The sequence below is a fragment of the Grampus griseus genome (assembly GCF_964374135.1).
Source record: "Grampus griseus genome assembly, chromosome: 18".
Taxonomy (NCBI): Eukaryota; Metazoa; Chordata; class Mammalia; order Artiodactyla; family Delphinidae; genus Grampus; species Grampus griseus.
The window spans coordinates 68,876,829-68,902,972 of record NC_139012.1 but is presented as its reverse complement, the minus strand read 5'-3'; the positions used below and the strand labels follow the sequence as shown (position 1 = coordinate 68,902,972).

Below are 26,144 nucleotides of genomic sequence, written 5' to 3'. Positions count from 1 at the left end.
TTTTAGGTTGCATGTTTCATTTTGTTATTAATTTCACCATTTTCCATATTTCCAATTTCACCATATTTCCAATTTCACCATATTATATTCACAATAAGAATTACTTTAATTACATCATTTATCTTGTTTACCAAGTCAATATCCTGTAATGGTTCTGAGATAACACTTCTTTTCTTCACACTAAACTGATCAGTTTATCTGTTGTGTCCTCCATTAGAATGCAGGATTCTCTAGCACATGGAACACATCTGTTTCATATCTGTGCCTTGTGTACAGTAAGTATGCAGTGCTGTTTTTAGAACTGAATCATTAAATGTCTTTAATTCTTGGGAATGACTAGCTCCTTACTTTTTGTCAGACATTTTTTATTACCATTTATTTGACTCCACTTTGTAGATATCCCAGTTCATACTGATTCAAAAAATGACTGTTTGCGGGAAAAACTGGACAGCTACATGTAAAAGAATGAAATTAGAACACTCCCTAACACCATACACAAAAATAAACTCAAAATGGATTAAAGACCTAAATGTAAGGCCAGACGCTCTAAAACTCTTAGAGGAAAACATAGGCAGAACACTCTATGACATAAATCACAGCAAGATCCTTTTTGACCCACCTCCTAGAGAAATGGAAATAAAAACAAAAATAAACAAATGGGACCTAATGAAACTTCAAAGCTTTTGCACAGCAAAGGAAACCATAAACAAGACCAAAAGACAACCCTCAGAATGGGAGAAAATATTTGCAAATGAAGCAACCGACAAAGGATTAATCTCCAAAATTTACAAGCAGCTAATGCAGCTCAATATCAAAAAAACAAACAACCCAATCCAAAAATGGGCAGAAGACCTAAATAGACATTTCTCCAAAGAAGATATACAGGTTGCCAACAAACACATGAAAGGATGTTCAACATCACTAATCATTAGAGAAATGCAAATCAAAACTACAATGAGGTATCACCTCACACCAGTCAGAATGGCCATCATCAAAAAATCTACAAACAATAAATGCTGGAGAGGGTGTGGAGAAAAGGGAACCCTCTTGCACTGTTGGTGGAAATGTAAATTGATACAGCCACTAGGGAGAACAGTATGGAGATTCCTTAAAAAACTAAAAATACAACTACCATATGACCCAGCAATCCCACTACAGGGCATATTTCCTGAGAAAACCATAATTCAAAAAGAGTCGTGTACCACAGTGTTCATTGCAGCACTATTTACAATAGCCAGGACATGGAAGCAACCTAAGTGTCCATCGACAGATGAATGGATAAAGAAGATGTGGCACATATATACAATGGAATATTACTCAGCCATAAAAAGCAACAAAATTGAGTTATTTATTGTAGTGAGGTGGATGGACCTAGAGTCTGTCATACAGAGTGAAGTAAGTCAGAAAGAGAAAAACAAATACCGTATGCTAACACATACATATGGAATCTAAAAAAAAAAAAAAATGTTTCTGAAGAACCTAGGGGCAGGACAGGAATAAAGACGCAGATGTAGAGAATGGACTTGAGGACACTGGGAGTGGAAAGGGTAAGCTGGAGCAAAGTCAGAGAGTGGCATGGACATATATACACTACCAAATGTAAAATGGATAGCTAGTGGGAAGCTGCTGCATAGCACAGGGAGATGAGCTTTGTGACCACCTAGAGGGGTGGGAGGAGGGTGGGAGGGAGATGCAAGAGGGAGGAGATATGGGGATATATGTATACGTATAGCTGATTCACTTTGTTAATAAAGCAGAAACTAACACACCATTGTAAAGCAGTTATACTCCAATAAAGATGTTAAAACAAAAAATAAGTGTTATTTGTAGTAGATCTGTTATTGCAAGAAGAATTAGAAGAAATAAAAGCACCATTTACTTTAATAAGTGGGTCTAATATTTTATGCTGAAGTGTTATTTTTTTAAATGCAAAGCAATTCACATACTGACTTCTCTACGGTATCGTTATCAGACTGTATTCTGGTACGTATATAACCATATAATTTGACTCTGAATTGTGGATGGGTGTGAGTTGGATATAGAGTTTTCTGGTATAGGCAAAATAATCTTGTTAATTTAGTGATCTATACTTTTTTGCTTATATAATCCTTGTCAAATAATCGCAATAAACTACTGCTTAGATGGAGTATATACTTAAAATAATTTCTGTGACTTTTGGCAGTATCTTAAATGTTGTTAAAATGAAGGAATTTCTGAGTTCTTTCAAGTTCCAAAAACTTTTTAGTTCATTCTTAAGAATGAATAAAACTGGACTGCTTATTCATCCCTATTTAATTTTTATTTTTTATTTATTTATTTTTTTTTGTGGTACGCGGGCCTCTCACTGTTGTGGCCTCTCCCGTTGTGGAGCACAGGCTCCGGACGCGCAGGCTCAGCGGCCATGGCTCACGGGCCCAGCCGCTCTGCCGCATATGGGATCTTCCCGGACCAGGGCACGAACCCGTGTCCCCTGTATCGGCAGGCGGACTCTCAACCACTGCGCCAACAGGAAAGCCCAATATTTTGTTTTAAATGGAGGATTCAGTAAAGAAAATTCAGCTTGAGTCAAATTGGAGAATTTATTGCTTTGAGCACAGATAAGGAGTTCTCCGAAAGTCTAGCTTGTTTTCTCTGAGTGCTTCAACAATTTAAGCCTTAATAAAGCTTAAACTTTATTTAAGTTTATAGGCTTAAATAACAATAAGCTGTTAGCAACTTTATTGGATAAAGTTAATGTACTCTTGAAAATAAGTGAGGTTCAGCTGACTGACCTCTACTTGAGCTTACTTTATCCTGTAGCCTTTTTTTTCCCTTTTTAGGCTTAATGACAATATTTATCAAATAATTTCCTTTTACTAATTATTTTCTTAGTTTTTATCTTTGACTTTATGAATGTATTAAGAAAAGTGATGCATAGTATTTCCATTGTGCATTATATGAGTATTTAAAAGAAAAATAACCAGTGTTTTTCTGAATATAAAAATAAAGAACTTAAAGGTGTGTATTACTAAAAAGCAATTTTAAATTTAAATTTAGTTACGTTTGAGAACCTAAAATTATTAAATGTACTTATTTGAGAATATAAATAAATGAAAGTCAGAATCTCAGTAGTTTGGAACTATAATTACACAAATCATTCATTTATACACACTATGTCTAAAAGGAGGATCCCATATCTTATGGAATATGAATTATTGTTTTATTTTTAATAAGTAGGCATTAGTATAGCCATTTAATTCAACTCTATGTGATTTGACTGTATAACTATTTATCTTGCTTTTTTTGATTATTAATATTTCTTGAAATGAAATACATGTTTAAGAGATATATAGTATTCTTAATAATAATTCAGGATCAGAGTCTTTCTTGGGTAATGTCAAAATTTGAACCAGACATAGTTTAGTAGTTTTAGAATTTAATAGAGACTTTTGGAATTTGAAGCAGCACAGGGAGAATAGAAGAAAGTTGATGCAGAGGAGTGATATAGGAATAGCAATTCGTTCTATAATTAAATTTAACCCAAAGAGAATTGAGGGATCCAGATGATTTATGATAGTGAAAATGTCTCTTATTTCCCTTATTTCATCCTTATTCATTGCTGTTGTGATTAAATCAGGAAGTTAAGGAAAGGGCAAGACACTCAGGTTAATCACTTCTGTAGTGGAAACTTGAGTCTAATACTATGGATAAAAGTTTTTAATAAAAACCTCAACAATAGTTGTTTTAAGTTATTTGGAGGCATAGTGCCTTATTATAATTTCTTCAGTATAATACTCTCCCTGGACACCTTCATATGTTTATTTATGTGCCTTATTTTTATAACCGGGCTTTCACTCCTTGAGATCAAAGACAGTGTCATCTCTGTGACACAGCGGTGGCTTACTTATAGTCCCTAAAATAAATTATTTAAATGAAAATACCTCAAGAGACAGCCAACCCAAAACTTAATCAGTCCCAAGTGATTGTGAATTTATAATCTATTGTTTAGTATGTGTAAATGTAAAATGGTATTTCCATGGAATGTGCAAAGAGAAGTGGAAGTCACATGGAGACAAAAAAAAAAAGTGACATTGAATAACAAGAATTTGCCAGAACATCTTCCTTGATATGACATTTTTGATGGGCTAGCACAAACATGGATTCTAAAGAATTCTAAAAAAGAGTAAATTTACAACAGTGTTTCACATTTTACAGGTGTTGATAATAATGCCAGGAGAATATTCTCTTCAGCTCAGCTCACTCACAGTCAGAGCATGAGCAAATGTCTATGCAGGAACTATCGCTGTAACTTCAGTTTTTTATTGTAATCTATCATTCTGTGGAGGAATAATCTATAAAAGAGTGTTAGGAACTTAAGTTCTACCACTATGCAAAAATTCTTAGCAGAAGCAAAACTATAAAAAGAAAAAATCTCCACAGCCAATAAGATTCCTAGGCTATATCAACACAATGGCCAAAAACAAACAAGCAAACAAAAATTTAGAGTTTATTTCAATAAATGAGTCAAAATGACGGTATTATGTAACTACAGTTACAGTTAATCTTGTTTCTGAGCAATCTGAGCATTCTAGATTTACAATTTAAAAGCACTTAGCCAACCATTCTCATATGGAAATAGATTTTTAGTTTGAACATGTGGAATTTCCATGGGAAAAGTCACAATATCAAATTACTTTGAGGTTGCAGTTAATATATTAGTATTAATATCTTTGTTAATCTTTCAAAATATTTCATGTAAGAGAGTACCACTAATTTCTGACTCTTAAAAAGCAAAGTCACATTTCTTTTATTTTAATAAATGCCTAAAATCCATATTCAAAACCTTAGAGCTTGGGACTTCCCTGGTGGCGCAGTGGTTAAGAATCCGCCTGCCAATGCAGGGGACACGGGTTTGAGCCCTGGTCCGGGAAGATCCCACATGCCGCGGAGCAACTAAGCCTGAGCACCACAACTATTAAGCCTGTTCTTTAGAGCCCGCGAGCCACAACTACTGAGCCCACGTGCCTCAACTACTGAAGCCCGCGCGCCTAGAGCCCTTGCTCCACAAGAGAAGCCACCGCAATGAGAAGCCCGCGCACTGCAACGAAGAGCCCGCTTGCCGCAACTAGAGAAAAGACCACGCGCAGCAATGAAGACCCAATGCAGCCAAAAAATAAAATAAGTAAATAAATTTATATAAAAAAATAATAACCAGCCCATATTTAAAAAAAAAAAAAACTTAGAGCTCGATGTGTTTTGTAATTCAGATATTTCGGGATTTAAGAAAAGTAATAGGTGCTTATATGTGTATTTCATAGCATCTTCATGGACTTAAATACATTAATATATTTTCAGTAATACATAGGGATAGTCATGCTAAGTAGAATAAAGTTTGTAAGTAGCATCATATTATTTAGGTGAAATTTTGCTGATGATTGACGTTATGACAATCTTACGAGAAAGCTTTTTTCAGAGCTTTTTGTATTTTGGAATTATAAAGTATCATAGGCATACATCTAAAATAATTTCCCCTGCAGTTTTAAAAATCTGTAGGATGTATGTACAAGTATGTGTGCCCATGTATGTGTTCTCTCCCTCTCTCACATTCACACACACACACACAAACACACACACACACCCCTATGGGTGAGGAAATAGTTTTATTGGAAGACGGCCAAGCTCATTTGATTATGCGTTGTCTCTGGCTGCTTTTGCCCTACAATGGCAAGAGTTGAGTAGTTGTGACAGAAATTTATTATTGTCCCCTGGCCCCCATCCCCAAAGCCTACGTATTTTGTCTGAGTCTTTACAAAATGTATGCTGACCCCTAATGTATATGATACATCCAGAGACTTCAGTTTTATTCCTATTCTGAAGACAGTAAGACTGCCATAAATTTGTGATAACCTAGTTTTTAAGTGAACTAAAGTAAATCAATGAATGAATGAACTCTCACTGTTTCTGCAGTATTTTGAAGGTGTTTTTTAAACTTTTCAATTAAAATTTGTAATCTAAATACAAAAATAAGCTGTAATGGTTTAATTACATTTAAAAAAGCTTTTTTTTAGTAAATGAGCTCAATGTTATTTTAGTTTCTTGAAGATAACATTACAGTTGTTTTCATTTGTAGTGCAGTTTTAAATCAAACTCTCTGAAACATAAAGGCAAATCTTAAAATGTCCAATCAAAATAGTATGTAATACTACTGTCATACAGAGTGAAATAAGTCAGAAAGGGAAAAACAAATACTGTATGCTAACACATACATATGGAATCAAAAAAAAAAAAAAAAAGTCAGAAGAACCTAGGGGCAAGACGGGAATAAAGATGCAGACCTACTAGAGAATGGACTTGAGGATACGGGGAGGGGAAGGGTAAGCTGGGACAAAGTGAGAGAGTGGCATGGACATATATACACTACCAAACTTAAAATAGATAGCTAGGGCTTCCCTGGTGGCGCAGTGGTTGAGAGTTCGCCTGCCGATGCAGTGGACGTGGGTTTGTGCCCCGGTCTGGGAAGATCCCACGTGCCGTGGAGCGGCTGGGCCCGTGAGCCATGGCCGCTGAGCCTGCGCGTCCGGAGCCTGTGCTCCACAACGGGAGAGGCCACAACAGTGAGAGGCCTGGGTACCGCAAAAAAAAAAAAAAAAAGATAGCTAGTGGGAAGCAGCCACATAGCACAGGGAGATCAGCTCGGTGCTTTGTGACCACCTAGAGGGGTGGGACAGGGAGGGTGGGAGGGTGGGAGATGCAAGAGGGAAGAGATACAGGGACATATGTATATGTATAACTGATTCACTTTGTTACAAAGCAGAAACTAACACACCATTGTAAAGCAATTATACTCCAATAAAGATGTTAAAAATAAAAAAAATAGTAATACTACTTAGACACATATTAATATTAGTTGTAGCAGTAACAGTAAAAATTCAAGCCATTATTGTTATTTCAGAGGATGTTTATTTAATATTGTTTTTTTTTGTTTGGTTTTAGTTTTTCAGTTTTAAGTTAGAAAGCCACAGTTTGCTAATTGTTACGTTTTTGACCTTAATAAGTTTAGATGACTTAAATGGTAACACTGAAAGTAATTTTTTACCGTCAGGAGAATATCACAGTGATGAAATAGAAAAATAAATTTCATGTTTCAGGTAAAAAAGTAAAAGAAATGTAAAAAACATACGAAATTGATATTATGTGGATAAAAATGTGTAAGCATTGCAGAAGTCACAAGAGATACACACTTTATAGTTATACGCTGTATCTCAGAATGCCGCATAACACAATGTGAAAGCTATACAGAGCAGAGAATTTCAAAGACACTGCCAGCTGCACACCACTGAAACTAAAGCAAGTGAAGGGTAGTGAGCACGCAAACTTTCTTTCAAGGTCTGTAGTTCTTATTCAACATTTATTATTAAAATGAAGCTATTTCAACTATTTCAGTGCCATTAATGTGTACTAATTTTGGAACTTAGAAAAGTTAAAATCATTAGAAAGTTATTTAAAAACTAAATTGTCCTGGGCAGACTTGATATTTAAAATTCAAATTATCAGTATAGTCATGTCTATTTGATGGAAATTAAATTAGCATATTTTATTATGAGGAGAAAGAGAAAAACTAGATCTTAAAACTGTACTGGTGCTTGCTTCGGCAGCACATATACTAAAATTGGAACCATACAGAGAAGATTAGCATGGCCCCTGTGCAAGGATGATATGCAAATTCGTGAAGCATTCCATATTTTTTTGTTATAAAGCAGAAACTAACACACCATTGTAAAGCAATTATACTCCAATAAAGATGTTAAAAAAAAAAAAACTGTACTGGTAAGATTACTACCGGTAGTTTGCTAGTGGGACTCATAATAACTCCACAGTTTTGTCCAATGCCATGTTATCTGTGCAATTTATTTATATCAGGTTTGTCAGGGTTATAGCATCCATACCTAAAAAACAAATAATCTTAAATATCAAAATTAATTTTTTTGCTTATATTCTAAATTTTGTCTGGGATGAAACTCACTTTCTTTCTGCAAACCTGCTCCTTCATTTATTTTCCTTTCTCACTTAAAGGTTTTATTCACACTTTGCTCCTTTACCTTGTCCTTTAATGTCATATTCAGTTATCCAGAGTATTTTATTGTCTTCTCCAAAATGTCTTTCAAACTGTCTCTGCTTGCATTGCTGCCGCCTTCAGCTCAGGTTTTCATCATCTTGACTAGACAGTTCCTATTCCACTGACAGAAGCGATCTTCCCAAAATAGATCGAATTCTGTCTGCCCCTGCTTAAAATCCTTCAGTGGCTTCCTGTTGCCGGTAGGAATAGGATGCCATAGATGGCTCTCTTTCCTCTCTTCCTCCATCTTCATTTCACCACCTTCCATCCTCTGCACTCCTCAGTATAGCATCCCAATTCCATTTTACTAGCAATGTCATGCTTCTTTATACCTCTGATGTTTCTCTGTTACCTCGGATGACTTTCCTTTTTTCCTTTTTTTGCCTAGATAGGGTTAGCATCATCCAACTCAGATGTCACACTCCCTATAAATTCTCCTCAGCAGAGCTGCTCACTACCCTTTCTGTGTGTCTAACACTCTGTACTCTCTGTGTCCTTCCTACGATTCTGTGTCATGATTATTTGTTTATATAAACTCCCACTTTCCTCACTTCTTTTTAAACTTAGCACCTGGCGGGGTATCTGGCACATAAGACACAAGTTCAATAAATGCTTTTTATTACTCAGCCATAAAAAGAAATGAAATTGAGTTATTTGTAGTGAGGTGGATGGACCTGGAGTCTGTCATACAGCGTGAAGTTAAGTCAGAAGGAGAAAAACAAATACTGTATGCTAACACATATATGTGGAATCTAAGGGAAAAAAAATGTCATGAAGAGCCTAGGGGTAGGACGGGAATAAAGACACAGACCTACTAGAGCATGGACTTGAGGATATGGGGAGGGGGAAGGGTAAGCTGTGACGAAGTGAGAGAGTGGCATGGATATATATACACTACCAAACATAGGGTGGATAGCTAGTGGGAAGCAGCAGCATAGCACAGGGAGATCAGCTCGGTGCTTTGTGACCACCTAGAAGGGTGGGAGGGAGGGAGACGCAAGAGGGAAGAGATATGGGAACATATGTATATGTATAACTGATTCACTTTGTTATAAAGCAGAAACTAACACACCATTGTAAAGCAATTATACTCCAATAAAGATGTTAAAAAAATAAATAAGTAAAAATAAATGCTTTTTGAATGGCGCTCTTGTTCTTAAAAAAATACTCTTATTTTTCCTTAAAATCTTTTTTCTTCATCAACTTATATTTATTTGTATAAATATATATCAACTGTATATTTCCTCAGTTAGTGATGGTTTTTAATTCATTTAACTAAAGTTTATTGAGAATATACTCAGCACTGCCCTAGTCATAGATGTGAATGCTCTCCTCTTTTGGAAGAGGGCCCTTGCTGAAAGAAAACTTGATGTTCCTTAGAAGATGCATCCCAGCTGTAAGTATAATTCCTCTCTTGTAACCGTAACGCTTCATACGCTTCACCTCCCACCATAAGGGGCATCCTGCTAGAGATGGAATTTTTCTACACTATTTTTAAGTGTCATAATTTGATCTTCTAATTCTACAGATGCATGAAGTCAGACCCACACATTGAATCAAATGTTTCTGACGGCTGTGTATTAAAACAGCATCACAATACATTTCAGTATTTCTTTTATTAAAGAAAGATAGTTTTATCCCAAAGGTCAAGCTTTTAACTTAATGTTCATTTTACAATTTAGTGGGATTTGGTGAGGTTTTGTTGTTGGTGGTGGTTTGTTTGTTTTATTGGCAGAGGAATGTAGTTCTGAAAGTAGAAACTGACTTTTTACCCCTAGTAAGTGTAAACCCAAAAACACTGCCAGCGATTTATTTGGGTGGCCGTTCACTCATCTGTACCCAGTATCAGTATGTGTTTGCTGCCTGGATCTGGACCACCTCAAATTTGTCTACCTAATTCAACTTCTCATGTACTTGTATCTTGGCCAGTCAGACAACGTTGAACAATGTTTCAGTGTAGTTCATAGTATATTCAAAAGCTTGTACTAGACAGTTTCCTCACCACTGGAGCACCTCCTATATTTTCAGGCTTCTTTCTCTCACATGTTGACTGTCTACATTCCATGGGTTCACTTTATACTGGTAAGATAGTATGGTCCACAGTATTGGACTGGTATTTCTAGTCAGAATAGTTATTCTGGTGAATATACATTTCCTGGTGAAAGTGTTCTGTTAACTGGCCAACACTTCTAACTAGATTTTTGCTGGAGGGGCACATTTGTATCGCTTCCGTAGGGGATACTTCTTAATTGACAAGGTAAGAAAAGTCATCATGGAATAGGGATGCCATAACTGATCCTAGTGTCATTCCTCCCCTCTTAACTTTCAAAAACGTGTAATTTTCTTTCTTTCCATCTTTACCTATCTTTGAATTTTACTGTAGCGCTCCAGTCCCACTTTCAAACCCCCCTGTATTCTAGTCAGCCAGTCGCCCAAGCTACAAAGGTCTTTTCAGAGTTTTTTCGTCCCCTGCTCCCTCTGTACTTTCTGCTTAAGCTTTTGGTCCCCATGTCTGACCAACATATGCTACCTTCTCCAAGAAAACTATCAAAATCACCCAAGTTGGAATTAACCATTATGACCTTTCTCATCGTCACATGTTGCCATCCTGTTAGTGTCAAAGTATTTAAGTAGTGCTGCAGCAAACACGAAATGGCCTTTCAAGTTAAATGACTTGAATTCAGGTCCCAGTTCCACCACTTACTGTATGAAACATCTTGGGCTAGTCACTGAATCCCTTCATTTTTTTATCTCTCACATGAGGTGATAATAACTAGTTCAAAGAGTTGTTAAGAGAATCCAATGAGACAGCATATATAAGTGATTTGTAAATGATAAAGCTCTATGTAGGTCTTCCTTGGTGGTGCAGTGGTTAAGAATCTGCCTGCCAGTGCAGGGGATACAGGTCCGAGCCTAGGTCCGGGAAGATCCCATGTGCCGCAGAGCAACAAAGCCCGTGTGCCACAACTACTGAGCCTGCACTCTAGAGCCCATAAGCCACAACTACCGAGCCCCCATGCCACAACTACTGAAGCCCGCGAGCCGCAACTACTAAAGCCCACGTGCCTGGAGCCCGTGCTCCGCAACAAGAGAAGCCACTGCAATGAGAAGCCCGCACACTGCAATGAAGAGTAGCCCCTGCTCACCGCAACTAGAGAAAGCCCGCACGCAGCAACGAAGACCCAGCGCAGCCAAAGCTCTATGTAAACGTTAGATAATCTTAGATTGGAATTAAAAGATGGAGCCCTTGGGAAGGTGTAGATAGTGTCTTATTAATCTCCTGAGTGCTAACACTATCCTTTACTCATGAGGAGATATCAAATGAGTTGGTTTGATTATGAATTTGTTGCCAGATGCAAAAAGGAAAAAAAACTCAACCTGTTTCAGACATAACAATTTTAAATATTTGCCTTGTGCATATATAGCCTGAGTATAGTATCGCTAGATAAATTTGGCTTTCTTGAGCTTATGGTTAAAGTTATACCAAACCACGTTTATTACTTGCACCTTAAATTTTCAAATATAGGTGCTTTTTTATTTAGAGAATGTGCAAGGATTAGTGTCATCAGACAATGCTTGTATTTTCAATAGCTCTATTAAATGTCTCAATATCTCTAGATATCTTCAGTATCTCATATCTCTAATAAAAAATCTATTTGTTTTAGTAATACTTTTGTTAACACTTAGAAATAGTGTCAACCAAAATGATTATATAATTTTTGAAAGGTGATAAGTCTTCCAAAATTGCCTCTGCTTGTGTTCTCATTGTCAAATTTAGGTTTTGCTTGTTTGTTTTGTTTCGTATTGTTATTTTGAGTAGGATCCATTATCATTCTGTTCATTCTAATTACATCACATTAGTAAAGGTGCAAGGGTCTATTGAGTTGAAATCACAATGGCCTTTTTCAAAGTACCTAGAGTGCTGTTTACAAACTGCAGTTTTGCTATCCTATCATTTTGTTCTCATTTCCTTTGAACAAAGCATTGATGGAGCATTTGTTTTTCTTATGATGGAATGATAGTATGTGTTTGGAAGAAGCATGAATATTCTTGTTACACAGCAGTTTTTTAGAAGTTCATTTAAAATTAGTCTGTGAGAAATGAATATAATTGCATGTTTTTCCTAATTTGTACAAGTTATGTATTTCAAAACTCTAGTACACAGAATATGTAGTGAAAAATTCTTTATATAATCATTCATCATATAGCCTTGTAGTCTAATAATTCTTTATACAGCTTGACAGTCTAAAATCTAAATTGATACGGAGTACAGATTTTATTTATGATCCTTTTGCTGTACATAGTCCTTTGGCCTTTTATTTAGTTTTTCTTTGTCAGAATTTCAGGTGGTTGAGTAGCCAACAGGTGATAAATGTCCCATTAATCTTTCTGACTCTCTAGCTCCTGAGCATGAGAATTGCTGATCAGTTGCAACAATTGTCTCTTAAATGCGCTTTTCACATCTGCCTCTTATTTCATTAGTTAACTGTCTGCCCAAAGATCTGATAAAATGGAATCCTGGTGCCTTTTTACAACTTGTTTTGTAGGTCTGTACGTTAAGGATAGAGTTGTTAGCAGAATGGGCACAAAAGGGTATTTATCGACTACCTACAATAAATATACATGCTAGTGTCTGGAAGACATTTGAGACTATTGAAATCACCTTAAGAAGAAAAAATAACTGGTTTCGCTTTAGTTTGCCATTTAGCAACAACTAATGTAAGATCATGGCATTTCTTACTATACAGGGCTTTTACTGATTATATTTGTCTTCATATAAAAAGAAAAAAAAAGTCTATTAATTTAATTTAAAAAACAGTTAGGGCTTCCCTGGTGGCACAGTGGTTGAGAGTCCGCCTGCCGATGCAGGGGACACGAGTTCGTGCCCCAGTCCGGGAAGATCCCACATGCCCCAGAGCGGCTGAGCCCGTGAGCCATGGCCGCTGAGCCTGCGCGTCCGGAGCCTATGCTCCGCAACGGGAGAGGCCACAACAGTGAGAGGCCCGCGTACCACAAAAAATAAATAAATAAATAAAAACTTAGTTAAAAATTTTAAAAAATATATTTTAAATTAGTGGACATCATGATGAATATACTCTCCTCCTACCAGAGATTGTTATGAATCCTTGGTTACATCTTTCTCTATATGTTGGCACTTTAAAAATACTAACAATCATGATCTGCCTTCTTATTATGTTATACAGAAGTCATCTTTTTAATTGAAGTCTTGATGAATAATCAACATTTAAACTTTTTAAGAATATTTTCTTACCTGTAGAATTGTAATAATAATAGCACATCACAGAATATAAATGAGAATTAAATGAGTTCTTGTACATTAACACAATACCCAGCACATAATATGTGATCAATGAGTAGTAGCCATTATTACATATGTATTAATACATTTAATTCTTTTTTCTTCTGATGTCTATTCAGAGACTTTGGAAGCAGAACAATGGAATATTTTACAAGTATTTCATAATATGTTAATTGTATGTGAAATTCATTTTTCAATATTATAAAATTCATTTAACAATTGACAACCAGTGGGTAATTACCTGTTTGTAAATTATTTTAGTTTTGTTTTTTGGAAGAAAATTTAGGCAGGTCTTCAATGATTACTGTTCTGTGCTCCAGGAAACAATAACATAGCAAATGTCATTGGAATAAAAAGAGTTCTAACTAGCTTATCAATTTTGATAGCTACCCCACCTTGTTTAAATATAAGAAATGCCTTGACCAAATAAATAACCCAAGCCTGAGGTCAATTTCTTTAGTATTTTTCACATCTTCTTGAATATCTGAATATTTTGAAATTAATGCTATAAAAATATGTTAATGAATGTTTCCATTCATTTCATTTTAGGAATTTTACTTTAAAGAAAGATTTTATAAGTTAAAACCTATATAATGAATTAACTTAGAATGATGATTTCTACCATTGTAATTTCATTTTGTTTTAACCTTTCTTCCTTGTAGGCCTTGTTTGTATGAAGTCCAGCACATCTGTGGTTGAGCTTGTTATGCTGCTTTGTTCTCAGGTACGAAATCTCAATCGCTTGATTACATTAAACTACATGAGGATTGTTTTGTCACTAACAAAAGAATGTATGTGAATATATATGTATATGTTTATATATTTTAAAAATTTCTATCATTTCATAGATGAAGGCAATAAATTACATAGAGATGTATATTTATGTAGATGATCTTACCATGCAAATATTGATTTAGTCTCCCTTTCCCTTCCCTCCCTTTAGCTGTCTTATTATTTCCCACCTACCTAGCCTTCTGTTGTTCCCTATTTTTTAATCTCTGCAAATATATGTATATATAATTTGTTATAGATTTTTTGATATCCATCTTTACACCCCATCCTTTAAAAATGATACAGTATTATTTATAATTTTGATGTTCATTGTTAATTACATGGTTTCTTTTTCACTCTTATAGATAATGAAAACTAGAGGTTTTTTTGTTGCAGTAGCCAAAGTATAAAATATAGCTTATTAGTGAGGGGTTTTTGATACGATACCTTGCTGCTTTCCCTTTTTTAATGTAATTTGTATATTTAAATGTAAATTCTAAAAATCTACTTATACTATTTATCTTTAATAATCAGAATTAAAAATAGAATTATAATTGTTGGGTGTTGTTTTTTTAAGCAATTATGAGAAAATTATATGTAACATTTTTCTGATAACTAAAATAGGGACCTAATGGTCTTTCTTCTTGCCAGCTCTCCCAAGTCTCCTAGTGATCCCGATTTTCACATAAGTATTAAATATTTTGTAATATGAGAATAGAAAGACCTTATGTGTGTTTGTAATAAGTAGTTATTACATTATCTCTAATTTCCTCAGTAGCAAGGAAAATACATCTATACTGTTTCTAGTTACTGACCTGAGGTCTGGCTAAAACCACAACTAACTTCCAAATAAACAACAATATGGCTTCAATTGATCCTTTAAAGCATCAGCAGAAACAAAAGAACCAAAAACTTACCCAGTAATTTTCAGTCTCCAGGTTTACTTTCTTCAAGAATATATTCATAGGGACATCATTAGGTCCATTTTCCCCTTTTCATCCAGAAAGAATATTAATAAGGAAGAAGTTAAAGAAAACAGCATTCCTGGCAAGAGTTCATCTGCAGGGCATTTGAAAGTTGTTACCTAATGCCAGAGTCCTGAGTTCGAGAGACATTCTGTGAGATCTGTCTGGACCTTGTAGGTTCTTGACAATGCACATTTAAAAAAACATGGTTTTATGGGGAAAATATAGTGTAAAATTTCTTCTTCCTTAGCTCTTGGTTTCACTGCAGTTCAGAGAAATAAAGAAGAATGTAGCATTAGGGTCTAGTGTCTTTGATGGCCTCATCATCTAATCATAGGTTTAACATTACTCATTTGCTGGCTCCAGGAATTCCTGCCATTAAGGGCCCTAGAGATGAAACTTTGCCTCAGATATTGATTGAAAGGAAGAGTGAGAAATTTAAGCCCTCTATGCAGTGCACTTTCAGTGTTTCAGCAAAGCAATATTATAAACATGTCTCTCAATTTGATCTTTACGTTGAATGTTTAAAATAATTCAGTGTGCTTTAAATATTTAAGTGGTTAATTGATTAAATATACCTCATTTAAGTGACTTAAAAATGTATTTGTTTACTGAAAAAAGCTCCAGTTGTTTTATTTTCTATTAAACTGGAACTTTGCTTTCCACAAAAATGTTTTTAAAAAATAAAGAAACAAATGAGTAATCTTCCTTCAATGCAGTTCAGGTGGGAGGAGTTTACTATTCTAGTTTACAATTAGCTTATAAAAGCGTCTTTTGAAGATCATCCATTGTTCAACGGATGTATAAAACCTTGGTTTTCGAGAACACACACAAAATGGACATGTTGTCAAAGTTTCTTAAAATAGTCTGCTCTTTTCTCTACTACTCAACTTCATGATGATTTATACTGTAACCCATTAGCCAGGCCACACAGCAGCAGCAGGCTCCTGACAGTAATAATACAGTTGCTGATGCTGCGGAGGTTGCTTGGTGCAGCAGCACTGCCAGTGCTGAGTTCTCGTCTACAGACCTAACACATCCTTTTGACAGTGGAGCTGGATCCCTGTAGAATTAGCATAGTTCTGTAAGCTGTCTTTGCGCCAAGGCACAGGCAATCCTGAGGAATCTTTAAAGCTGCAGAGTTTTGAGTTTTCTTCTGTTTTACAGTCAGCCCTTTGCAGGTATTGATAGCTCAATGTTCTTATGATGAGCAGTTACTAGGACTCATAAAAGAGCTGAAAATCTGAATGAGTTACTATCTTGATGAACTGCATGTATATGTTTTTCCCACAGTGGGAAATACAGCTAAGATATTATCCACACTGTGATTTAATTATTGGTTAAAATAAGTTTTCAATGCAAATGAAATTTTCTGGTTTATTTACTTGCTTAGAATATGCTTTTTCCCCCCTAAATTTGGATAGAACATGAAAGCATAGCATTTTATTTGGATAAAACAGGTAGCTAAGGGCTGAAAATGGAAAGGAAAATGTAACATTTCTCACAGCGTTAGTTTTTCTTTCATTAGATGCTTTTATTTTTATGCTTTTGATTTCGGAAATTTCATGTTAACTACTACATATTATTAAGGATATCAACTTCTCTTTCCTTTTTATCTGAGCTCCTGAATAAACTTACTATTGCCAGTGGTTTGTGTGTAAAATATGGTCTAAATTTACATGAGATCGTATTACAAGTGTCTGAAGGTACTTGTCAAGGATAATTCAGTTCATATGGACAGTCTTTTAAACTCTAAGGGACATGCCATCCAGTCTACCCCCCAGTGGAATTTTAGGTCTCTGTGGAAAACACATTTTAAGTTTTAAGATGCTATTAGCATTATCATTATATTGCATTAATTGTTCCACAGATACACAAAACATTTTTTACCATATATGGATATTTTTCTTTTTCCTGTAGATCTTATGACATAAAGAATTAACTATTCTTCTTTCCTTTCAGTTTGTATTTAAAGTGCACTTAGTAGTATCTTTTAAAAAAAATTGGGAGTAAAATGAACTGGAGTAAAATAGTTAATATGTAGTGCTTTGAAAAATCAGTGCTTAATCAGTGAATAGTTTTCTCTGGAGTTCTTCAGTATCTCACCGTCTGCTATTGTCCTCTATCAACTTTTTTTTTTTTTTTTTTTTAAGTTTTACAATCAGATGTGGTTGAGGTGCTTTTCATTAGTCTATATGTGCACCTAATTTTTCCATTACATTATTCTGAGTGTATTGTGTTCTTTGATGAAGAGCAGATTTAGTTTTCAAGTAAACTTTTTAAGGTACTATAATAGTTTCTAATTATTTCCAGATTTTTTTTAGGAAGTCTCCATCAGAGGTACTCCAGGAAAAATTGAGTGATGTTATCCCGTAGGATTTCTTTACGTTTTCATAAGTAAAGCTTAGCAGATGTCACTTGCATTTTTCTGTGCCTTATCTGTCAATAAAAAATGTTTTATAAATTGAGAAACTTTTATGTAAAAAAAATAATGTCTCTCAGTATTTAAGTACTTTCTGACTTGAAGCACTGATTAAGCAAATGTATGCTTAATGTATCATTTTTATTCTCAATAAAAACCCAAAAATGTATAAGTAACATAAAGTAGAAGTCAGCCTTGCAAGTCTTTTTAGGATCTGTGTATGAAGTTACTAACATGAATTATTTTGTGGTTTTGTTTGCCTTTATTCTTTTTTAAATACTTCATATACTTAAATAAAAAGGGTTCTAGTGACTTCACTGATGTGATCAAGGCCATATAACCCAGGACCTCTAAACACAGCACTTACAAAAGTACCACAACTGAAGAACAGTCTTCCTTTTTTAAAATGATTTAGCCTTTGAACTTCTAAATTTTTCATTTTTTCTCCAATTTGATACAGTTTAGTCAGATGTTGCAAAGATAAAGACATACTTTTCTTTTAATTATATTAAACCTAAGATTGAGGTACAAAGACATAGATAAGATGAATATAGAGGCCTACTAAAGAATATTTATTCATAAGTACTCAATATTTAAAGAATTTTTGGTGCTTAAAATAGGAAGATTATAAATTTAAGAAAACTACAGATGAACTACATTTTTCAAGCATCTTTGGAAATATGAAATCCTAATTATCATGGTGAAATTATGTCACATTTAATTATTTAGTGACTACCTTTTTATTTTAGCATTGTAATCTTTACTAAAAATTTATTGATACATTCTTCTATTTCTTAAAGTCTAGTGTTATCCATGAAACTGTCCTGTTTATGTAGCTGAATTTGAAATCAAGGAAGAATAAAAAAGTTGTGGTTGTGGCATGATATTTTAAATTGAATATAATCAAGTGCTAACTATATGTGGTTCAGAAAATTGATCCTGTGAACTAAAAATAAGATTTTCATGGAAGGCTTTAATAAGATGGACTAAAGATGGACCCCTTGAAGTTAATAGACCTTCTACACGGCCTAAGCAGAGAAGGAGATTCAGTCTAAGCAAAGATCTGGCGAGAAATGAACCTGTTACGTGCTCAGACCAGTGACTAGCCTCATTTGGAGTGCATCAGAAATTAAGTAGCTAGACAGTATATGTATCTGGGTTTATTTGTGATATAAGGAATTACCCATTTCCAGGCAGTATACCTCGAGAGTATTTTCTCATATAAAATATTATAGTATGTTGATAGCCTAGAATTGAGATTGATAAGAAATTTCTAACTTGTAAATAGTGTTCAGTAGTTCATGATACCCATACAAGAGACAACACTTTCATCCCTGTATAATGATTAGTTCATATCCAACCTGAATTATAAACAGAGAAGGAAAATGATGGATGAACAAAAGTTCTGAGTTCATCTGTGTGAAAATAGTAAAATATAAGAGAAACGACAGTCCTTTTCTCATGTTTGAATTCTCATAATTCTACCAAAATTGGGACAAAAAGAAATTGGTAAGATAATTACCAATTTCTGCAGGATAATCTTTAAGAGTGTTATAGTTTCTGTGGCACAGGAGAAGGAATGTAGTATATTCTGAGGTAAACAGATTTCCCTGAATACTGACAGACCACCTCCCTAGACTAAAGCCCCTTTCCACATTTGGCTGCAATGTCCAGCCCTTTCCTGTCTTCCCAGTTATTTTGATTGTTTGTTTTCCCCCTATTTTTATTTTTCTATATTCACATTATATAAATTCTTCAGGCACATTACGACAACTTTGAAAAATAGTGAAAACAACGGTGTATATTTCATTGTCCTACCACTTGTATATTCCCTCGCTTTTTGGTGGATTTTTTCTCTTTAATCCTACATATTTCAACATACTTTATTTTATAGTAAGTTATATATAATATCTTATAATAGGTAATTTTCTTTGTCCTCTTTTTCTGCTCTTGCACATTTCCTCATGATCATTTTTTTTCTGTGGTTTTGTTGTTGTTGTTTAAATAATTATAGACTCACAGGAAGTTGCAGAAATAGTACACAGAGTCCCATGTACCCTTTCCCCAGCCTTCTCCAATAGCACCATCTTATGTAAATGTAATACAGTATCAAGAGTAAGAAATTGATATTGGTACAGTACTTTTAACTAGGGTACAGACATCATTCAGCTTTCCCTATTCTTTGTCTGCATTCATTTGTGTGTGTATAGATCAATGCTATTTCAATCCTTATATTGATGTAACCACTACCACTATCAAAATACAAAATACGGAATTATTACTATTACTTCATATCTTCCCAATTATTTCAAACTCTTTTCTTTCATGAAGCTTTTCTGGTTTATTATTATATGATTTTAATCACTCCATCCTTCCCTTCAGCATTTGAAGTGCATGTATCTAGATAGTAAATATAGGTACCTGTTTACATGTTTTAATTGGATGCTCTCATAGGTGATAAAGTATGATTTTTTTATCCATTACATTGGAGTTTCTTTCAGAGCAAGCATCATGCCAAGTATTTCCTCCTTATCTGAAGCATTTTATTCAACCAATGGAGAAAATAAGTATTGTATAGTCTCATCAGTATATTTATTTAACATTAATTGAGATATCTTTGAATTGTAGAATTTTTAAAAACTATCCAAAAAGAAAGGCTGCTTAAGGATGACAAAGCTTTAGAGTCATTCAGGGTCACATTATGAATGTTGTTCATTTCAGTTATGCTACAGATTTACACCATAACAAAATTCATTTTATGTTTCTGTTGCCAGTGAAGTCTTCCGTTTTGCTCCTCACTGTGTCCTCCACATCTTGCAGTGTCCAGCACTTAGTATAAATATTTATTAATTACTTACTGAGTTAATTCATGAGTAAAAGAAGAACACAGTCCCCAAGATGATTTGATTTATTTATTTTTGTTGTGGCAAACCATATATAACGTAAAATGTGCCATTTTAGTCCTTTGAAGTGTACAATTCAGTGGCATTAATTACACTCACAGTGTTGTATAACCATCATCATTATTTATTTCCCAGAATTTTCAACATTCCAAACCAAAACTCTGCACCTCCTAGGCAGTAATTCTCCCGATCTCTGTTCCCAGACTCTGGTACCTCTAATCCACTTTTTTTTTTTTTTTTTTTTTGCGGTACGCGGGCCTCTCACTGTTGTGGCCTCTCCCATTGCGGAGCACAGGCTCCGGATGCGCAGGCTCAGCAGCCATGGCTCACGGGCCCAGGCGCTCCGCGGTATGTGGGATCTTCCCGGACTGGGGCACGAACCCGTGTTCCCTGCATTGGCAGGCGGACTCTCAACCACTGCGCCACCAGGGAAGCCCTAATCCACTTTTTTGTCTCTATGTTTTGCCTATTTTCTATATAGCATATAAAGGGAGTCAAACAATATTTGTCCTTTTTTGTCTGGTTTGTTTTACTTAACATGTTTTCAAAGCTCTTCCATGTTGTAACATGTATCGGAACTGAATTCTTTTTTATGGTTCACCAGTATTTCATTTTTTGTACAGTAGCACATTTGCTTTATTCATTAATCTTTTGATGGACAGTGGGTTGTTTCCACCTTCTCAATATTGCGAATAATGCTGCTCTTAACATTGGACAACAAGTATCTATTTGAGTCTCTATTTTCAATTCTTTTAGGCTTATACCATCAGGTATAATGTATATAATTGAGTAGAATTGCTGAGTCATTTGGTAATTCTGTGTTTAATTTTTTGAGGAACTGCCAGTTTTCCATAATGTCTGTATCACTTTACATTTCTATGAGGAATGAACAAGGGTTCCAATTTCTCCATATCCTTTCCAACATTTGTTATTTTCTCTCTCCCTCTATTTTTCTTTATTTGTTGGTTTTAAAATTATAACCATTCTTAGTGAGCATGCATTGTGGTTTTGATTTGCATTTTCTTAATGACTAATGACGTTGAGCAATTTTTCATATACCTATTCAAGTCCTTTCTCATTTTTAATTGGTTTTTTGTTGTGCTTGAGTTGAAGGTGTTTTCTATTTATTCTGGATATTAAACCCTTATCAAAAATATGATTTGCAAAGGTTTTCTTTGATTCTGTGGGTTATTTTCATTTGTTGATAGTGTCTTTTGATGCACAAAAGTTTTTAATTTTAACAATGTCCAGTTTATCTATTTTTGTTATTGTTACCTATGCTTTTGGTATCATGTCTTTGAACCCGTGGCCAAATCCAAGCTCATGGACATTTCCCCTATGTCTTCTTCTAATAGTTTTATGATTTTAGGCCCTAAATTTAGGCCTTTGATCCATTTTGAGTTAATTTTTATGTATGGTATGAGATAGGGATCCAACTTCATCCTTTTACAAATGGTTATCCGGTTTTCCCAGCACCATTTGTTGAAGAGACTATTCTTTTCCCATCAAATGGTCTTGGCACTCTTGTTGAAAATCAGTTGAGCATAGATGCCCACGATGATTTTTAATGTAAAAGTAGTCCCCACAAATTAAAAGAAAAGCAATTTTAGAATAAGTATTACAAGTTTAAATAAAATTTCCTGTTACTTCATAATTTCACTACTCAGGAGTAATAACAATTAGTCATTTAATGTGTATCCTTTCAAATTATATTTCTACACATAAGTGCAAAATTATTTTTCTTGTTATTAGTATAAGCAAAAATTGCTGTTATAACAGCAATAGTTTACAAATTATGTTTTCCAGTTGATAGTGTAGAGCAGTGCTGTCCAATCAAAATATAATGTGAGCCACATACACCTTTAAATTTTCTAATAACCACATTTAAAAAGGTAAAAAAGAAATAGGTAAGATTAATTTTAATAATGTATTTTATTTAACCTAAATATAATTTCAACATGTATGTAATCAGTATAAAAATATTTAATGGAATATTTTACATTCCTTTTTTGGTTCTAAGCCTTTCAAATCAGGAATATATTTTATACTTAGAACACATATCAGGTCACACTAGCCACATTTCAAGTGCTTGTACTAGCTGCACATGACTAGTAGATGCTGTACTGGTCAGCACAGCTCTTTCTTCCATATATGAACATCTGTGCTTTTATTTTTTTAATGTTAATATGGTCTAAAAGTAGAACAGGGTATTCCAGAAACCCTGAATATTGTAGGTCTTCAAGCAAAGATCAGCTAATCGTGTGTCAAAGATTCTTGCACTGGGTTAAAAAGAACAATTCCTAAGTTTCTCTCCAACACTAAAATTCTCATGCTGGCTTATATGCCTATAGCTGCATGATTATTCATGAATAAATGTAAAGTATTTTAATATAACTGCACATAGGTCTGCTTCATGATAATGTTGTACACAGGGTCTTAACATTCAAGATTTAAACTGGAAGTTCCTGCTGTTCTTAAATGGTAGCATAGATAAGTGGCATAGAATAATTTATTATTTTGCCAAGGCGTGAATTAAGATCATGTGTGCTACGAGTTTGGTATATGAGAGTGTATAAGCCAAGCAGACAACAAAGCATCAACAGCTCAATGCAACATGGTTGCTCCCTATTTATTCTTGAAAATAAGGCAGTTTTCGTAATGATTTCTTGCTTCTGTGTAAGCATGGGTGGTAGCCACAAAATATTGGTTCTTAATAGGTCTCACAAAATACATCTTGAGAAATATTAAATGTCTGTTTTATCTTTAGATTATCTACGAACGTTTTTTGACAAGCTAAACTTGCATAGTAGTTTCGTAATACCCAGCACTTTTATGGTAGTTGTATACAGTTTAGAGCTCTCGATGCTAATGGTATAATTTCCCTTATATTCATATTTTACTGTATCTTATTCTTAAGTTATGAAGTTTTGAGGATCACTCTCTGATACACCTATTCTTAGCTCTAGAAAAATGACATGCAAAGACCATCATCAAGAGTGATACCAACAGTACTATAAACTTAAGATAAAATAGTTGTACATCAGTCATGACTCAAAGACATAGTAAGCTCTTAAGAAATGTGTTCTGTTATATAAATGTAAATTATATTTTTCATGATAAATCATATAAATTAGAGAAAGACAGCCATTGTTATTTCATTGATTATAGACAAGTACAGGATTTTGTTTTATTGGTTTTATTTTGGTTGTTGTTGTTTTGTTTTTTCTGGCTGCACTGCGAGGCTTGCGGGACCTTAGTTCCCCAACCAGGGGTTGAACCCGGGCCCCGGAAGTGAAAGCGTGGAGTCCTAACCACTGGACTGCCTGGGAATTCCCGGTTTTAAGTTTTAAAATTTCTTTTTCTTCAAAACTACATTCTAAAAACCCTATTTTAGCTTTTACTGTTTTCCTACCTATGTAGATCTTAAAATATGAAACATTTCCTCTATTTTCTTATTTAATAAATTTATCATTTCCTTGATTTCTTCTGATCATTTCTAGTAGCAGGTAATAAGGAAGGAGTATCCTCTAGAACTCAATATAAATGTGTTTGTATGTTGTATATATTCATAGTTATAGAAAATGCTCTGTTTAAAAAATATATTGTAAAACAATCTAAATTATTTTTAATCATAAGTACAAACATAAATATATGTGTATGTGTATATATGTTCATAAGAATATTTGTAATAAAAAGTTGTGTTAAATTTATTTATACAATTTAGCCACATACTGAGATCCTGGGAAACCTCATTGTATTTATCTTTATATGATACACCAACTCTTCTTTTAGTAATCAACTTGGTATATTTTCATGTTGTGTAATGGTTTTTCTGTGGCTGACCTTCATATCGATAATCTCTATGTACTGATCATTGATTATTCATTTCTTACATTCAGTTTTTCCTACAATGCTTTTAGTAAGATGTTCATAAAAATAAGCGATGGAAATGAAAAAATTCATACTTTGAATACGTGTATATTTTTTTCATTAGTTTTATTTTTTGCATACATTGAAAACACTCATCTCTGTTTTTCTCTCTGCATAGTAGTTTTTACTTCAGTCCTTGTACTTATTAATTTCTCTAACATTGCAAGAATTTATAAGCATGCCAGTTATAATGAGCATTTGTTATAAATTTTTTGAGGAATATACCTACTTCTTTTAGTGGCAATTAATGATAAGTAGACATGAAGGATATAGAAAGTAAAAAATAATTCTGGAGTTCCAGAAGACTTAATATCTCAATTTAACCTCCCATTTTTACCTTGAAATATTTTCCATATTTTCAAAGAATCTGAGATGGATTAAGTCTCTGAGGACATTAAGTTGGTTTACTTAATTATACACAAAACAAAAGGGAATGAGAAGTGTGCGCTGAACTGACAGAGAGGAGGAAAAACCAGTGGGGGAAAATATTATGTGCTGGGTCTGATATTTCTACTGGGTTATCTAACTGCCATAAAGTGATTGTGAAGAGAACATAGGGATTTCATTGTCATCCTTCTGGAACCTATTTGTCTTCAAAGTGTTTCGTTTCAAAGGATCCTTAACTTGATATCCAATTCTTTGAAAAAGTCCTTCATCTTAAGGCAATGTTATACATCCATGTAGAAGAGTTAAAAAATTGTGACAAAACTGTCTAAAGATTTGGCAGCTGTCTGCAGGCATTCAAACCCAGTTTAGTATGTTTCCCCATGAAGATAAAAATTTGATGCCCACATTTAATTTACACCTTTTCTTATGGCTGTTCATTTTCTTCAGTAGCGGAGCCAGTGTTTGTGTGTGTGTGTGTGTGTGTGTGTGTGTGTGTCTGTGTCTGTGTGTTTTCTCAAATGGCAGAAGACTTTGGAATGATTTGTAGATAAGATTTTTAAAGATACATTTTTTCCTGTCATTGCCAAGAAATTGACTCTGTTGAAATGATGATGTTATTATTATTATCCTTTTGTATACATTCTCATGTATCCATTTGCCTTGTTTTAAGTAATTTCTCTAATTCTACATGTCAGAATTGTTAGGGAGCTAGGACAGTGATTAAAGTTTCCTTTCCCTTTCCATATATATCCCATTTCTTAACTCTCAATGTAGTTTATGCCTCAGCAACTACAGCAGACACTCAGTTCCTCCTGTGTGCTGTGTGTTTTTCTTGTCACAAAGCTTTGCGTATCTCCCCTTTCAATATTATACCTAATTATTCTTTTGAAACTTCTAGAATCAGTTACATAGTAATATGGATTTAAGAAATACTTTTTGAAACATGCATCAGTGTAAAGGAATATAATAACTGCATAACCTAATTCATTGCTCACATTTTTTACATGTTCATTATAAGGTAACACTTTCAGTCTTACAAAAATATCATTTATGGTTATAAAATACCATGTCAGAGCTGGAAAGGACTATAGTAATGGCCTTAATTTAGAGATGTAGACGCTTCAATAATTATGATGTAATTATGATGCAATAGCATACTATTTTACAAATGAGTAGAAGGAATTTAAATAATTGAACAATTTGAAGGGAAAAGTACACATCACTTCATAATAACTAAATTGCTCCATGCTGGCAAGTTAGGCACGTTGAGGTTTGTGTGTGTGTGCAGTCGTGTTGAGAGGGAGAAATGACCACAGTCAGTGGTTCTCAGCACTGACTTCACATCACAATC

The 26,144-nt window shown here is 34.3% G+C and overlaps 1 protein-coding gene across 4 annotated transcripts in view; it reads left to right on the top strand.

The window, feature by feature from the left end:
- NBEA (neurobeachin) overlaps window positions 1-26,144 on the top strand; it is a gene marked incomplete at its 5' end in the record, with an annotated part of 629,414 nt that overhangs the window by 280,931 nt on the left and 322,339 nt on the right. For all 4 annotated transcript variants that reach the window (XM_082675501.1, XM_082675500.1, XM_082675503.1 and 1 more), the window contains one exon: window positions 14,078-14,139. In XM_082675501.1, coding sequence (XP_082531627.1) covers window positions 14,078-14,139 — 62 coding nt within the window. The remainder of the gene's footprint in view (window positions 1-14,077; window positions 14,140-26,144) is intronic.